The sequence below is a fragment of the Salmo salar genome, chromosome 01 (assembly GCF_965601325.2).
Source record: "Salmo salar chromosome 01, fSalSal1, whole genome shotgun sequence".
Lineage (NCBI taxonomy): Eukaryota > Metazoa > Chordata > Actinopteri > Salmoniformes > Salmonidae > Salmo > Salmo salar.
In genome coordinates this window covers 178,187,321-178,205,352 of record NC_138291.1, presented here as the reverse complement: position 1 = coordinate 178,205,352, position 18,032 = coordinate 178,187,321, and the positions used below count along the sequence as shown (strand labels likewise).

At 44.2% G+C, this 18,032-nt stretch overlaps 2 protein-coding genes across 3 annotated transcripts in view; both read right to left on the bottom strand.

The window, feature by feature from the left end:
- The window catches only part of wdr7 (WD repeat domain 7), a 403,835-nt gene extending 396,932 nt beyond the window's left edge, over positions 1-6,903 (bottom strand). For both annotated transcript variants that reach the window (XM_045693965.2, XM_082956906.1), the window contains exon 1: positions 6,761-6,903. The gene's annotated coding sequence lies outside the window, so the exon portion shown is untranslated. The remainder of the gene's footprint in view (positions 1-6,760) is intronic.
- Positions 6,904-7,492: 589 nt separating this feature from the next.
- LOC106572087 (phospholipid-transporting ATPase IC) overlaps positions 7,493-18,032 on the bottom strand; it is a 49,744-nt gene continuing 39,204 nt past the window's right edge. Inside the window, exons 19-28 of the mRNA XM_014145914.3 lie at positions 17,495-17,606; positions 17,079-17,154; positions 15,888-16,020; positions 15,401-15,689; positions 15,006-15,229; positions 11,570-11,653; positions 10,575-10,820; positions 10,190-10,328; positions 9,729-9,859; positions 7,493-9,421 (exon numbers count right to left, since the gene is read on the bottom strand). Coding sequence (XP_014001389.2) covers positions 9,203-9,421; positions 9,729-9,859; positions 10,190-10,328; positions 10,575-10,820; positions 11,570-11,653; positions 15,006-15,229; positions 15,401-15,689; positions 15,888-16,020; positions 17,079-17,154; positions 17,495-17,606 — 1,653 coding nt within the window. The 3' untranslated portion in view covers positions 7,493-9,202. The remainder of the gene's footprint in view (positions 9,422-9,728; positions 9,860-10,189; positions 10,329-10,574; positions 10,821-11,569; positions 11,654-15,005; positions 15,230-15,400; positions 15,690-15,887; positions 16,021-17,078; positions 17,155-17,494; positions 17,607-18,032) is intronic.

The following is an 18,032-nucleotide window of genomic DNA, read 5'->3' as shown; positions in this document are numbered from 1 at the left end:
CTTTCAATGCGGATAGGTTAGATTACACAACTGCATCTATAATAGGTGAGGAGGACAGAGCAGTGGGAGGACTGAGGCGGCAGGCTGGCAGGTTGCAACAGGCATCATTATCTTCCATTTCATCACCTATAGCAACAACATCAGGCCTCGGCACAGGACGAGCCTCTCTAGAAGCCTAGGTAGAGTTCCTTCATGTTAAAATGTAGACCACACTACCTACAAAGAGAAAGTACTCATCTAGATTATTCGTAGCCGTCTATATACAGTTGAAGTCGGAAGTTTATATACACTTAGGTCGGAGTCATCAAAACTCGTTTTTCAACCACTCCACAAATGTCTTGTTAACAAACTATAGTTTTGGCAAGTCGGTTAGGACATCTACTTTGTGCATGACACAAGTCATTTTTCCAACAATTGTTTACAGACAGATTATTTCACTTATAATTCACTGTATCACAATTCCAGTTGGTCAAAAGTTTACATACACCGAGATGACTGTGCCTTTAAAACAGCTTGGAAAATTCCAGAAAATGATGTCATGGCTTTAGAAGCTTCTGATAGGCTAATTGGCATCATTTGAGTGAATTGGAGGTGTTCGGTTGTTATTGTTCAGAGTAAATAGCTCACGGACACTAGAGGAGCTTTGACCAAGTTTAATTCTTCCCAGAGGTTCTGTACAGCTGTAATTCAGACAGCAAAACATCTCTCTCCATCACAGTTATATACATCCTACTTAACACACTCCCTCTCTCCAATCCTTACATTTTATACTCAGCAGGAAGAAGGTAACCAGTTACTAAACCCTGATTAGTCCCTTACGGGGAACTGACCTCACCTCCTGACCTCTTGTCCACCAATCTGTCTTTCCTGTATCAACACGGTGCTCGACTCCCGTCCCCCAACACATTCCAAAGCTATCCGTCTTCCTACAGAGACCCAGCCTCTTTCTCCTTTGATTCTATGCTTCTTCTCTATCGTTTATTTAACATCTCAATGTTCAAAATCAAAATAAATCAGCCAAGACCTCAGAAACAAAATATAGCCCTCCACAAGTCTGGTTCATCCTTGGGAGCAATTTCCAAACGCCTGAAGGTACCACGTTCATCTGTACAAACAATAGTACGCAAGTATAAACACCATGGGACCACGCAGCCGTCATACCGCTCAGGAAGGAGACGCGTTCTGTCTCCTAGAGATGAATGTACTTTGGTGTGAAAAGAACGACAGCAAAGGAACTTGTGAAGATGCTGGAGGAAACAAAAGTTTCGATGTCCACAGTAAAATGAGTCCTATATCGACATAACCTAAAAGGCCGCACAGCAAGGAACAAGCCACTGCTCCAAAATTACCATAAAAAAAGCCAGACTACGGTTTGCAACTGCACATGGGGACAAAGATTGTACTTTTTGGAGAAATGTCCTCTGGACGGATGAAATAAAAATAGAACTGTTTGGCCATAATGACCATCGTTATGTTTGGAGGAAAAAGGGGGAGGCTTGCAAGCCGAAGAACACCATCCCAGCATCCTGTTGTGGGGGTGCTTTGCTGCAGGAGGGACTGGTGCACTTCACAAAATAGATGGATTCATGAAGCAGGAAAATTATGTGGATATATTGAAGCAACATCTCAAGACATCAGTCAGGAAGTTAAAGCTTGGTCACAAATGGGTCTTCCAAATGGACAATGACCCCAAGCATACTTCCAAAGGTGTGGCAAAACGGCTTAAGGACAACAAAGTCAAGATAATGGAGTGGCCATCACAAAGCACTAACCTCAGTCCCATAAAAAAATAGTGGACAGAAATGAAAAATTGTGTGCGAGCAAGGAGGCCTACAAATCTGACTCAGTTACACCAGCTCTGGCAGGAGGAATGGGCCAAAATTCACACAACTTACTGTGGGAAGCTTGTGGAAGGCTACCCAAAACGTTTGACCCAAGGATAGGATAGGGGGCAGCATTCGGAATTTTGGATGAAAAGCGTGCCCAAAGTAAACTGCCTGCTCCTCAGGCCCAAAAGCTATGATATGCATATAATTGGTAGATTTGGATAGAAAACACTCTGAAGTTTCTAAAACTGTTAGAATAATGTCTGAGTATAACAGAACTGATTTGGCAGGCGAAACCCCGAGCACAATCCATCCAGGGGGAAAAAATGTTCAGCTCATTGCGTTTGCCACTAGGTTTCATTGATAATCCTGATTTGCAGGGCCCTATGGCTTCCACTAGATGTCAACAGTCTATAGAAATTGGTTGATGTTTTTCTTATGAGGAATGTAGAAGCACGGCTGTAAATTATTCGTGTCACTGTGAAGGGCTGAAGTCTTTAATTGCGCGTACACAGGAGCTTGCTCCGTGGTATTTTTCTTTGGGTATTGGAAACAGATTATCCCGTCTTAAATTGTATCAATTATTTACGTTTTAGGATAGCTGAGGAAGGATTAGGAACGTTGTTTGAAATGTTAGGACCAAGTTTACAGGTAACTTATTAGACACTTTGTAGGCATGTTGGGCGAGTTGAAACTGGTGTATTTCTGAATGAAACGCACCAAATCAATGGACATTTTTTGGACATAAAGAAGGACATTATCGAACAAAAGGACCATTTGTGATGTTTCTGGGACATTTTGGAGTGCCAACAGAAGAAGATCTTCAAAGGTAAGGCATATATTATTTGGCTATTTCTGACTTTCGTGTCGCAACTCCCTGGATGAAAATGATTTGTTATGCATTTGTGTGCTGGACGCTGTCCTCAGATAATCGCATGGTTTGCTTTCGCCGTAAAGCCTTTTTGAAATCTGACACCTTGGCTGGATTAACAACAAGTTAAGCTTTATTTTGATGTATTGCACTTGTGATTTCATGGAAGTTTAATATTTATAGTAATTTAATTTGAATTTGGCGCTCTCTGACCTATGCTGGCACTAAGACCACACTCAACGAACTGTATAAGGCCAAAAGCAAACAGGAAAATGCTCATCCAGAAGTGGCGCTCCTAGTGGCCGGGGACTTTAATGCAGGGAAACTTAAATCCGTTTTACCTCATTTCTACCAGCATGTCACATGTCCAACCAGAAGGAAAAAAAATCCTAGACCACCTTTACTCCACACACAGAGACGCATACAAAGCTCTCCCTCGCTGTCCATTTGGCAAATCTGACCATAATTCTATCCTCCTGATTCCTGCTTACAAGCTAAAATTTAAGCAGGAAGCACCAGTGACTCAATCAATACGGAAGTGGTCCGATGACATGGATGCTACGCTACAGGACTGTTTTGCTAGCACAGACTGGAATATGTTCCGTGATTCATCCAATAGCATTGAGAAGTATACCACCTCAGTCACCAGCTTCATCAATAAGTGCATTGTGGACGTAGTCCCCACAGTGACCATACATACATACCCCGCTTATAAGAAATCCTGCTATGCTCTCAAACGAACCATCAAACAGGCAAAGCGTCAACAAAGGACTAAGATTGAATCCTAGTACACCGGCTCTGACGTTAGTCGGGTGTGGCAGGGCCTGCAAACTATTAGACTACAAAGGGACACCCAGCCGCGAGCTGCCCAGTGACACAAGCCTACCATATGAGAAAAATGCATTTTATGCTTGCTTCGAGGCAAGCAACACTGAAGCATGCATATGAGAGCACCAGCTGTTCCAGACGACTGTGTGATCATGCTCTCCACAACCGATGTGAACAAGACCTTTAAAACAGGTCAACATTCACAAGCAGCGGGGACAGATGGATTACCAGGATGTGTACTCAAAGCATGTGCAGACCAACTGGTAAACATCTTCACTGACATTTTCAACCTCTCCCTGACCAAGTCTGTAATACCCACATCTTTCAAGCAGACCACCATAGTCCCTGTGCAGAGGAAAGCGAGGGTAACCTGCCTAAATGACTACCACCCTGTAGCACTCACGTCAGTAGCCATGAAGTGCTTTGAAAGGCTGGTCATGGCTCACATCAATACCATCATCCCAGAAACCCTAGACCCACTCCAATTCGCATACCCGCCCCAACAGATCCACAGAGGACGCAATTTTGATTGCACTCAACACTGCCCTTTCCCACCTGGAAAAAAGGAACACCTATGTGAGAATGCTTTTCATCAACTATAGCTCAGCGTTCAACACCATAGTGCCCACAAAGCTCATCACTAAGCTAAGGACCCTGGGACTAAACACCTCCCTCTGCAACTGGATCCTGGACTTCCTGACGGGCCGGCCCCAGGTGGTAAGGGTAGGCAACAACACATTCGCCATGCAGATCCTCAACACCGGTTCCCCTCAGGGGTGCGTGCTTAGTCCCCTCCTGTACTCTCTGTTCACCCATGACTGCGTGGCCAAGCACGACTCCAACACCATCATTAAGTTTGCTGACGACACAACAGTGGTAGGCCTGATCACCGACAACGATGAGACAGCCTATAGGGAGGAGGTCAGAGACCTGGCAGTGTGGTGCCAGGACAACAAACTCTCCCTCAACGTGAGCAAGACAAAGGAGCTGATCGTGGACTACAGGAAAAGGAGAGCCGAACAGGACCCCGTTTATGTCGCTGTAGTGGAGCGGGTCGAGAGTTTCAAGTTCCTTGGTGTCCACATCACCAACAAACCATCATGGTCCAAACATACAGAGACAGTCATCGAGAGGGCACGACAACACCTTTTCCCCCTCAGGAGACGGAAACGATTTGGCATGGGTCCCCAGATCGTCAAAAGGTTCTTCAGCTGCACTATCGAGAGCATCCTGACAGGTTGCATCACTGCCTGATATGGCAACTGCCCGGCCTTCAACCGAAAGGCGCTACAGAGGGTAGTACGTACGGCCCAGTACATCACTGGGGCAAAGCTTCCTGCCATCCAGGACCTCTATACCAGGCAGCGTCAGAGGAAGGACCAAAGAATTGTCAAAGACTCCAGCCACCCTAGTCATAGAGTTCTCTCTCTGCTACCGCACGGCAAGCGGTACTGGAGCGCCAAAAGGCTCCTTAACGGCTGCTACTGCCAAGCTATAATACCGCTTAACAATTAATCAAAATGGCCACCCGGACTATTTACATTAACCCCCCCATTTGTTTTTACACTGCTGCTACTCGCTGTTTATCATCTATGCATAGTCACAACACCCCTACCTACATGTACAAATTACCTACACTAACCTGTACCCCCGCATATTTACTCGGTACCAGTACCCCCTGTATATAGCCTCTTTATTGTTATGTAATTCTGTGTTACTTTTCAATTTTATTAAGTAAATATTTTCTTAACCAACAGTGCCGTTCAAGAAATAGTTAAGGGCTTGTAAAGTAAGCATTTCACGCTAAGGTTGTATTCGGCACGTGACAAATACAATTAGATTTTGACAACCAATAAGTTGATAATTGTGTGCAATGCAAGTAAGCTTGTTTTTGTTTTTTTAAAGAATAGCATGACTAGTCCAGTATCAGGTAGCTTACTTTGTAGAATGAAAGAGGATACCATAACCACTCTACTCTTTCCTGACAGGGCCCTATAAAAAAAAAACAGTTTTATTTTTATGCCTGATTCCATTTCGTTTTTTCCCGGTTTCCATGTTACGGTTTTAATTTTTAAACAACTACATTGGATGTTTTTAGTCCACAACAATGCTTATTAAACCACTTGATTCTGGGGTGTCCTAAGGCCTACCCTTCTATTCCAGTGTGGACCTACTAGCCGTTGCTTGGTGGTGTTTTTGTAGCACGCATATGATGTCTACTTTGTACTTAACATTTAATTGAGAAAAAGCCTTTCCATATAGCAGTCAAATTCTCATTAGCATCACCGCTACCGGCTAAACAAAGTTGTCGCTGCGCGCATCGCACATACTAGCCTCGGCAGACAGGGAATTATCCTCGTCTTTAGAGTCGCACTTAACACTTATCCATTCTGTTGTCTTATGATGAATGTATTCATTTGACAGAGTTTAATATATTTAGTGGATTCCCTATTAAATTCAATACCTTTTTCGATATTGTTGAATTGCGTAAAGTTGATGTTATTGGGTCCTACAAAGCCAACCGGCAGCCTGGTTAACAGCCAGCTACCAAGGCTGAACGGTGACACCCGGAACGCCCACTCTTTACCAGACTATCTTTCACCAACACACAGGACAAGTGAATCCACAATACTGTTAAGAAACACCCTGACATTAAAAATAAATCAGCAATACAGGGTAGTTGAAGTGTAGGGAAATGTAATGGACGCAGTCAGTCTACCGTGAACTGCGTGCAGACGACATTACAGAAGATGTTGCGCAAAATCATTCAATGGATGATCCTCAACCAACCAACCTGTTCAAAGGTTTGGGTGCATGAAATAACGAACTCACTGAGTTGTTTATCATGTTTGTAACATAAAAAACCTGCTCAATCTTCTCCGTATCATGTAAGTAGGTTATCGATTATTACAGACTTTGGTTGCCAATCGTTGCGAGATAACGTTATTAGCCAGATAATGATGGGTTGACACATATGAGCTAGCTAGCTAGCACATTATACGTTGAGAGACACTACCATGGCTAGCTATGATATCTACGTATGCCAGTGTAAGTAAAACGTCGTGTAACAAAAGACAGTACAGTATTATTCACTATATTGCGTACCTTGGTAAAACCGTTGGCTTCGCTAACAGGTGATAGCTTAGCTAGCTGACATTAAAAGCACCTATATGTCGCGACTTCCTGGTTAAAAAAAGAAAGCTAAAATGGACAAATACGTTTTAAAAACACTTACCTATGACAGGTTCTACTGCACCATTAACTTTTCTTGGGAACAGTATTGATGAAACACTCAGTCAGTGTAGGTCATCGGTATTGTAATTCGTCTTGATCACTACACTCAGGTTCTGCAAATCCTCTCTAGTCAGCTGATTACGGGACAGCGTTTGGCGTTGCCGTTAATCGATATTACTGCCGTAAACTATAACGTCTTGCGTTGGCAACCATCTTGGTTGTGGCAAATGGATATTGATCAAGGTAAATCAACCCAGTTCTAGGACTGCAGGTGGAGCACATGTCCCACTCCTGGGGTTAGTGTTGGTGCTGTATAAAACGTGTGTGTGTGTGGAGTAGGCTTCTCCACCCACCACTCATGTATTTGGGGCTTGTAAGCATTTCACTGTAAGGTCTACATTTACATTTGAGTCATTTAGCAGACGCTCTTATCCAGAGTGACTTACAGTAGTGAGTGTATACATTTCATACAGTTAAAAAAAAAATTGTACTGGCCCCCAGTGGGAATCGAACCCACAACCCTGGCGTTGCACACACCATGCTGGCGTTGCAAACACCATGCTCTACCAACTGAGCCACAGGGAAGATCAAACCTGTTGTATTCGGCGCATGTGACAAATACAAATTTGACATATGAAACTTAGACAACATGGATAACAGCAAAACAGTGACTGCTTCTAGGCAGAAACCTTTTACTTTTCCCCCCTCTACAATTTTGAGACCCGAAAGCAGCTCCTCTGTATCGGTACTTTTTATTCAAAGTCATTTTACATATGTTAAAAACAAGTTTTTAAAAATGGTAGTGATAAGGGGTTGTCCAATGGATCTGTTGCTGTATACCAAATGGACTGTAACTATTTGAAAAGGTTTGCGTAGATATGTTACTTTATTCACAGAGAAACAAGTATGTAACAGAATAAACAGTACTGTCCCAAATGGCACTTTAATCCCTATATAGTGCACTATTTCTACCAGAGCCCTGGTCCAACGTAGTGCACTATATAGGGATTCAAGTGCTATTTGTGACACACCCGCAGTGAGTTCAGTTGACAGGCCATATTGATACAAGGTTGATATATAAAAGGAATATTGTGTATTTGGCAAATAACCATGGCTGAGTCTCAATGCAAATGCCCGCATCTTTGTAGACTGAGACAGTGACACAGAACAAGAATGAGTTCTATTTTAGAATAGTTCATTCTCTTTCTATGGTCAGAATATATAAAATGGATTGAAATGTCAATGGAAAGACAGCATTAAAATGACAAATATTGCAAATCCATTCATACTTTATAGATTAAAATTAGATAGAGTTATGGCTGACAACTGGCATCTCAGAATACTAGGTGCTGCTAGCATCCGGTTTTGATTTGAAAGGGGGTTATTTAGCTCAGGTAAAACAACAGCTAGCATGTCCAGAGGTGCAGCAGGGTTCTATAGGGTTGATGTAAACAAATGGTTCATCTTTAAAAAGCATGTATACAATAAGTCCATGTCCATATGAAGCATGTCAAATGACTTACAGCAGTAAAGACACCATCAAATAAAAGCTGTTGAAAACATGCATAATCTAGTTAGGATCCAGCACTTATGAGCTTCCTTACGAGCCGACAAAAAAATAAAAAGCTGAAATTCTTTTGCATTGATAAAATATATATGATTGATTATGACACCTTTCTGACTGCAAGTACGCATTTAAAAACTGATCCAGTAAATTAAAATCCAAACCAACATTAATTCACAATATATTAAATTAAGACCGTTTAAAAAAAAAAAGGCAAACTCCCAAGATCCAGAGGAAATGCAATCCTTGCAATAGATCGCATTACTTACACCGCGATAGGCAACATAACCAAATACTCCATGGCCCGTATTCACAAAGTGCTGCTCAAACATACATTTTCCCTTTTTGATCATATAAATAAGATCACATGTGCGGGGGGGACCTGGTCCTAGATCAGCGCTCTAACCCTTGAGGCTTCATGAATACAGGCCAAGGTATGTCAGGAGTACCCCATGATGCCAAGCTATGCTCCAACCATCCAGGTGAGGAGGAGAACTAAAATAAGACTTTTAAAATCCTGGACATTAAAACATTGGTTGTTTTTTTTACACAATAAACCGTATAACATTAACACCAACAGTAGCGCTTCGGTGAGCTTTTGGATGGTTAAGAGTCTTTGCATAGATTCAGACCATGCCAGGTCAGTGAGATGATGCCCTGTTCTCAGTTCTAGATGCATAGGGACAGGCTAGCCTGATCCCAGATCTGTTTGTGTTGTCCTGCCAACTCCTCTGGTCATTGTCACCCTAGAAATCATGTAATTTTACATCTATACATTTTATACCTATTGATTCCATATGCAAATTTTATGAGTAGACAAGACCGCACAAACAGATCTGGGACCAGTCTAGTGCCAGGACGGTGAGTCCCCTTCATATGTTACTGGCCTGGGGGGACCTCTGTGATACTGTCCCTGGGGTCGGGGCGAGCTGCAGCAGGCCGCCGTCGGATGCTGCGGCCTGACGCGATGAGGTCGGCGTAACCCCGGGAGTGAGAAAAGGCGTAGGCCGAACGGCGGGAGCGTCTGTCGCGCTGGAATGGAGCCGGTTTCTTCTTCTCCTCTTCCTCCGCCTCATACTTCTTCCTGTTCCTCTGGACCTGTGGCGGCGGGAAACAAATATTCATAAACATTCATGAAATCGTTCATAAACAAGTTTAAAATATGGATGTGTGGTGGGGTTTTATTCAAGAGCACTTCAGACAGGGTGTAGTTTTCCAGATTTTGTGCTCCATTTCGAATGCCCCCAAAATCCACAGATCTCTGATACAAAAAAAAACTCTCACAATATTGCAGAGGCAACGAGCCGTACCATGGACATATCACAGCCATGTCATACCAAAATATTACCAAATCAACACATTATGAGTAAAGTCATTTTCGGGGTTAGTAGTTGCTAGGCCTTACGTTGTCTCCAACCGACGGCCAGATGGTTTTGCAGAGGAACTGAATGAAGATGACAGGTAGCAGGCTGATCCCCACAGTCAGGATGATGGTAAGCCACAGATAAGGCTGTCTGAGCGCGTTAGGGGCTACACCTGACACACACAGAAAAACAAAACATACGCTGGGTTAGAAAAGCACAGTAATTACTCATCATCATCACCATCTGTGACAAGGCCAGGGTCAAGTTCATAAGGTGCAAACTGGAAGAAAACTGACAGAATTAGGGATCTACTACCTAAACTTGTCCAATAAGAAACATTCATTCTACATTGTGAAACGTTTTGCTATCGTCTGTGTGGCCGAATGAACACGACCCCAAGGTTAGTATTCATTAGGGCATACAATGTCCAGGTAGTCTCTCCCGGTTTTAGTCTGTTTTCATCCGTGTGAACAGGATCCAGATCTGAAGAGGCAGAACTCACCGGTGAAAGTGAAGGTTGACGGGAAGATGACGTGGATTCCTGCACTGTGGATATCGAACATGATCCCAAAGTATATGGCTATACTGCAGAGGACGGCGAAGCAGTTCACAAAGGTCCAGTACGACGTCTCCAGAGATATCTGGGAGAGGAGTGTGAGAGACAGAAAGTTACATCATCTATTCCAACACTGTAGGAGGAAACAGCACTTGCTGTATAAATAGGCTTGTCGTTTTTTTAAATTTTTTTTTTAACAGATTTCTGAAAACACACAAGAGTTTGTTTCTTGTGTCTACATGTGAGCTGTGGAATGAATTTCCCTTTTGAAGGACAACATAACATAATCAATCCACCAATCAATAAATCCATTGAGGAACAAGTCAGCTACCTGCAGGTTGACGGTGAAGATGAGAGAAGAGGCCATGACCACAGCGAGGGACTGGTAGTCTGAAGGTGCCTCTCCGTCCTGCCCCATGGTCTGGAGGAACGCCCCGTACGGGATGAAGAAGACCACCAGAGAGGTGAAGATGCCGTGGAACAGACTGATGAAGAAGTTCTTGTAGTTGAAGAGCGCTCCCTGCTGACCAGGGAGGTATAACTTGGGGAACTTTCTGCTCAGTTTGTCGTTCACATCCTTCAAGGAAACAGGAAATAGAAATGTCATATTACCTCAGGGCTTCCCAAACTTGTACTGCACATTATCCCAAAATTGACACTTAAATGCAGGGGACTCGACTTGGACAAGGCTTGTTAAGGCTGCGTGTTCATATTCACTAACTTTTAGGTCCCGCAGGCTGTCCCAACACATAATGACATGAAAGCACATTTTATTAGTTTAAGAGATCCTTTGTTGGCACTAAGCGGTTTTATTCTATACCCCTTTGATGATCATTTGTTTGATAATAAGCTGAAATATTTTCTCAATGGGTCCAGGGGGAACCCACACAGTATCTCGACCCCAAGTTTGGGAACCACTGAATTAGCTTAACATTGACGTGTCATACGATCGGAATAAGACAGAGTGATAAAAAAAAAGGGGGAAAAAAAAAGGGGAGTTTTCATTCAACGTTGATCATTAAAAACAGTGAACACAGAGCCGGTTACCTCTATGAAAAGCCCAGCTTGTCCAGCTGGCATTTGAAGGGGACATGACAACTGGTGCCCAGTGTGTATAGCCAAGTTATCGTTACTCGTTGTGTTATTACTTTTCTACAGTATTATTTCTCAAGTTTCTTTCTCTCTGCATTGTTGGGAAGGTCCCGTAAGTAAATATTTCACTGTTGGTTACGAAGCATGTGACAAATAAAATTAGATTTGGATTTATTATGGACATTTTCAAAAATGACAACAAACATTCTACATGTATCTCTTTTAATAGCTTACCTGATCCAACAAGCCAACCAGCAGGACAGGAAGAGAGCTGTACATCACATTGTACAAGGTGATGAACCAATCTTCATAGGCAACCTGGAGTGGTATCATAAAGTCATATATATCACACAATAACTTACTCCTCTATTTTTTGATTTTATTTAACTAGGCAACTCAGTTAAGAACAAATTCTTATTTACAATGACGGCCTACCGGGGAACAGTGGGTTAACTGCCTTGTTCAGGGACAGAATGACAGATTTTTACCTTGTCAGCTCGGGGATTCGATCGAGCTACCTTTCAGTTACTGGCCCAACGCTCTAACCACTAAGCTACCTGCCGCCCCTCTATCACCAAACACACGTCCATATTTAGGATCAATCATCTGTTCCATAGTATATGATACAAAAGGCATTTTGGGGTTTTGAAGTCAGTCTAGATAAGTGGTCGTTGAAAATGCAGTTTAGACAGGTGGTGCCCTAAATGGCACCCTAGGGCTCTGGTCAAAAGTAGTGCACTATTTAGGGAATCTGGCTCTGGTCAAAAGTAGTGCACTATTTAAGTAGTGCTCTCTCTAATTCTCTCTTTCCCTCTTTCTCTCGGAGGACCTGAGCCCTAGGACCATGCCTCAGGACTACCTGGTATGATGACTCCTTGCTGTCCCAGTGCTGTCCCAGACAGCAAGGATGACTCCTTGCTGTCCCAGCACGGCCAGTCCACCTGGCCGTGCTGCTGCTCCAGTTTCAACTGTTCTGCCTGCGGCTATGGAACCCTGACCTGTTCACCGGACGTGCTTGTTGCACCCTCGACAACTACTATGATTATTATTATTTGACCATGCTGGTCATTTATGAACATTTTAACATCTTGACCATGTTCTGTTATAATATCCACCCTGCACAGCCAGAAGAGGACTGGCCACCCCTCATAGCCTGGTTCCTCTCTAGGTTTCTTCCTAGGTTTTTGGCCTTTCTAGGGAGTTTTTCCTAGGGAGTTTTTCCTAGCCACCGTGCTTCTTTCACATGCTTTGCTTGCTGTTTGGGGTTTTAGGCTGGGTTTCTGTACAGCACTTTGAGATATCAGCTGATGTAAGAAGGGCTATATAAAAATACATTTGATTTGAAATTTGACACACAGGGACACAGAAACACACTGGGACACAGAAACACACTGGGACACAGAAACACACTGGGACACAGAAACACACTGGGACACAGAAACACACTGGGACACAGAAACACACTGGGACACACTGGGACACAGAAACACACTGGGACACACTGGGACACAGAAACACACTGGGACACACTGGGACACAGAAACACACTGGGACACAGAAACACACAGAAACACACTGGGACACAGAAACACACTGGGACACAGAAACACACTGGGACACAGAAACACACAGAAACATACTGGGACACAGAAACACACAGAAACACACTGGGACACACTGGGACACAGAAACACACTGGGACACAGAAACACACAGAAACACACTGGGACACAGAAACACACTGGGACACAGAAACACACTGGGACACAGAAACACACAGAAACACACTGGGACACAGAAACACACTGGGACACAGAAACACACTGGGACACACTGGGACACAGAAACACACTGGGACACAGAAACACACTGGGACACAGAAACACACTGGGACACAGAAACACACTGGGACACACTGGGACACAGTAACACACTGGGACACAGAAACACACTGGGACACACTGGGACACAGTAACACACTGGGACACAGAAACACACTGGGACACAGAAACACACTGGGACACAGAAACACACTGGGACACAGAAACACACTGGGACACAGAAACACACTGGGACACACTCCAGTACAACAGGTGCATGGTACAATGACAGTAAATATTCACAACAAAACAATAGAACGTAACACAAAGTTATACAGAATCTTGACTGGCTGCATCACCGCTTGGGTATGGCAGCTGCTTGGCATTTGACCACAATCAAAATGCCTACCCGGACTACCTGCAATTATCCATTTGTTGCATTTACTCTGTTGCACTGACTCTTCACACACGCTGCTGCTACTGTCACTTTACCCCTACCTACATATACATATCTACCACTACCTACAGTATATATATCTACCCCTACCTACAGTATATATCCACCCCTACCTACAGTATACATATCTACCCCTGCCTACATATACATATCTACCCCTACCTACATATACACATCTACCCCTACCTACAGTATATATATCTACCCCTACCTACAGTACATATCTACCCCTACCTACATATACATATCTACCCCTACCTACATATACACATCTACCCCTACCTACAGTATATATCTACCCCTACCTACAGTACATATCTACCCCTACCTACAGTACATATCTACCCCTACCTACATATACATATCTACCCCTACCTACAGTATATATCTACCCCTACCTACAGTATATACATCTACCCCTACCTACAGTACATATCTACCCCTACCTACAGTATATATCTACCCCTACCTACATATACATATCTACCCCTACCTACATATACATATCTACCCCTACCTACAGTATATATATCTACCCCTACCTACAGTATATATATCTACCCCTACCTACAGTATATATATCTACCCCTACCTACAGTATATATATCTACCCCTACCTACAGTATATATATCTACCCCAACCTACATATACAACTACTATGATTATTATTATTTGACCATGCTGGTCATTTATGAACATTTTAACATCTTGACCATGTTCTGTTATAATATCCACCCTGCACAGCCAGAAGAGGACTGGCCACCCCTCATAGCCTGGTTCCTCTCTAGGTTTCTTCCTAGGTTTTTGGCCTTTCTAGGGAGTTTTTCCTAGGGAGTTTTTCCTAGCCACCGTGCTTCTTTCACATGCTTTGCTTGCTGTTTGGGGTTTTAGGCTGGGTTTCTGTACAGCACTTTGAGATATCAGCTGATGTACGAAGGGCTATATAAATAAATTAGATTAGATTTGATTTAAGGAATCGGGTTCTGGTCAAAAGTAGTGTACTATTTAGGGAATAGGGCTCTGGTCAAAAGTAGTGCACTATTTAAGGAATAGGGCTCTGGTCAAAAGTAGTGCACTATTTAGGGAATAGGGCTCTGGTCAAAAGTAGTGCACTATTTAAGGAATAGGGCTCTGGTCAAAAGTAGTGCACTATTTAAGGAATAGGGCTCTGGTCAAAAGTAGTGCACTATTTAGGGAATAGGGCTCTGGTCAAAAGTAGTGCACTATTTAAGGAATAGGGCTCTGGTCAAAAGTAGTGCACTATTTAAGGAATAGGGCTCTGGTCAAAAGTAGTGCACTATTTAGGGAATAGGGCTCTGGTCAAAAGTAGTGCACTATTTAAGGAATAGGGTGCCAGTTGGGACACACACTACCTCTAGAACATTCCCTCACCTGAGCTGAGAACCCATTGAAGAAGGAGTACCAGAAGTGGACCAGGGTGAAGGCAAAGTTCTTGAAGAAGAAGTAGCGGAGGAACTTGCACATGCGGATGTAGGACCAACGGCCGTGGACCAGCAGGAGACGCTCCAGGTACCGGAACTGAGCGAAGGCATAGTCACTGGACATCACCGCCTGCATGCCCTCTTGACCAGATATACCCACACCGATGTCTGCAGCTGGAGAGAGACAGAGAGAGAGACAGAGAGACAGAGAGAGAGAGAGAGAGGTGGGGGGGAGAAAGTGAAACAAAAACAGAGAATTTGTCTCAACAGCTGAAGAGGTGAGGAGTTTGCAAAGGGGGAGTAGATATCACAAACACTTTAAATCAAATGAATATCCTCCCGTACTCTTGATCATGTTGACGTCGTTGGCTCCGTCTCCGATGGACAGCGTGACAGCCTTCTTATACTTCTTCACCAGGCTGACCACGTTGGCCTTCTGTTTGGGCGTGACACGACAACAGATGACCGCCTCGCACTCGCACGCCATGTTCACAAAGTCTACCTGACGACTCTCCTTCTCCCAGTCGTCGATTGGCTGGGTGGAATCATGGGGCGTGGCAGAGACGGGTCTCTTTCCAAGACGCTTCAAGCGAAGGCGACGGCGTTTCTTCTTTTTCTCGTATAAGATCTCGTTCTGTGGAGAGAAACACAGACTATTTATTCTTTACAAGAAAAATATACTTTTTGTTCACACAAAAGAGAAGAAAAAAAAAACTCACAAAAACAATGAAATGAAAAATGTCCATGTAAATATTAGGCGGGGTCAAGTGTATGCCTTTAATGATCATTTCATGTTGAACAGCAACAGTAACTAGTAGTAGTCTCCACTCACCAGCCAGCCTCCAGTGATGATGAGTGCGTTCTTGCCGGGCTCGGGGAAGAACGGATCTGGTACCTTCTTCCTGGTTCGACCGGACGCAGGCAGTTGGTCCCTCCGGTTTGCCTGTCTGATTCGCAGCTTCTCACTATCACACACACACACACACACACACACACACACACACGATCATCAAATATCAGAACTACATCTTACAGTGTATTATCATAACTTCACTCTGCAAATACAGCAGCAGCCTAGCCTTTCCAACAGCAGCCTTTCCAGCAGTAGCCTAGCCTTTACAGCAGTAGCCTAGCCTTTACAGCAGTAGCCTAGCCTTTACAGCAGTAGCCTAGCCTTTCCAGCAGTAGGCTTTCCAGCAGTAGCCTTTACAGCAGTAGCCTAGCCTTTACAGCAGTAGCCTAGCCTTTACAGCAGTAGCCTAGCCTTTACAGCAGTAGCCTAGCCTTTCCAGCAGTAGCCTAGCCTTTCCAGCAGTAGCCTAGGCTTTCCAGCAGTAGGCTTTCCAGCAGTAGGCTTTCCAGCAGTAGGCTTTCCAGCAGTAGGCTTTCTAGCAGTAGCCTTTACAGCAGTAGCCTAGCCTTTACAGCAGTAGCCTAGCCTTTACAGCAGTAGCCTAGCCTTTACAGCAGTAGCCTAGCCTTTACAGCAGTAGCCTAGCCTTTCCAGCAGCAGCCTAGCCTTTCCAGCAGCAGCCTAGCCTTTCCAGCAGCAGCCTTTCCAGCAGCAGCCTAGCCTTTCCAGCAGCAGCCTAGCCTTTCCAGCAGCAGCCTAGCCTTTCCAGCAGCAGCCTAGCCTTTCCAGCAGTAGCCTAGCCTTTCCAGCAGCAGCCTAGCCTTTCCAGCAGTAGCCTAGCCTTTCCAGCAGTAGCCTTTCCAGCAGTAGCCTAGCCTTTACCGCAGTAGCCTAGGCTTTCCAGCAGTAGCCTAGCCTTTCCAGCAGTAGCCTTTCCAGCAGTAGCCTAGCCTTTACCGCAGTAGCCTAGGCTTTACCGCAGTAGCCTAGGCTTTACCGCAGTAGCCTAGCCTTTACCGCAGTAGCCTAGCCTTTACCGCAGTAGCCTAGCCTTTACCGCAGTAGCCTAGTCTTTACAGCAGTAGCCTAGCCTTTACAGCAGTAGCCTAGTCTTTACAGCAGTAGCCTAGCCTTTACAGCAACACTTCTCCTGTAATATCTTAAACCTACTTGATATCATCTCCATAGTGGATCTGCATGTCATCGGTGAGCAGCTCACAGGAATAGCCAATGTTCTCAGCCGTTTCTACAGGGAAGGAAATGTTCATGTTAATGTCATCAGTAAACATTTAATCCATCAAGAGGCAAACTCGGTGAAGTAGCAGCTCGAGATGTTATCTTAGTCATTAAGTCAACAGTAGCACATTGTTGGGAGGTAAAAATGGACTGCAGCCCAAGTGGTACCATATTCCCTATACTGTACAGAAGTGCACTACTATGGCCCTGGTTAAAGGCAGTGTGTTAAATAGGGAACAGGGATGGAATCCTACTGTAACCCATTCTCTGGTTAGATGGAGAGATGAACATTCCAGACGAAGGCTGGCCGCCATGTGAACACAGCTTATCTTGACTTTCTATTCTCCTACCTTTCTTATCTCCAGTGAGAACCCAGATCTTAATGTCAGCCTTCGCCAGCTTGGCGATGGTCTCAGGAACCCCGTCCTGTAGCTTGTCCTCGATGGCAGTTGCTCCGATCATCTGCGAAAGGACATAAACAACGCAAACCCGGGTGACTTTTCAGAGCAAAAAGTGGCGGCTTTAATAAAAGCAAGAGTCAGATTTCTTTGGTAACACAGGATTAGGGGTGTTAACCCCGGTGTCCTGGCTAAATTCCCAATCTGGCCCTCATACCATCATGGCCACCTAATCATCCCCAGCTTCCAACTGGCTCATTCATCCCCCCTCTCTCCTGTAAAGCCCATTCTGGGGGGAAGCTGCTATAGGCCACCAAGTGCTAGCAGTCAGTATCTGGATAATATGTGTGAAATGCTTGATAATATATGTGATATCAACAGAGATGTATATTTTCTGGGTGATTTAAATATTGACTGGCTTTCATCAGGATGCCCCCTCAAGAGAAAGCTTCAAACTGTAACCAGTGTCTGTAACCTGGTTCAGGTTATC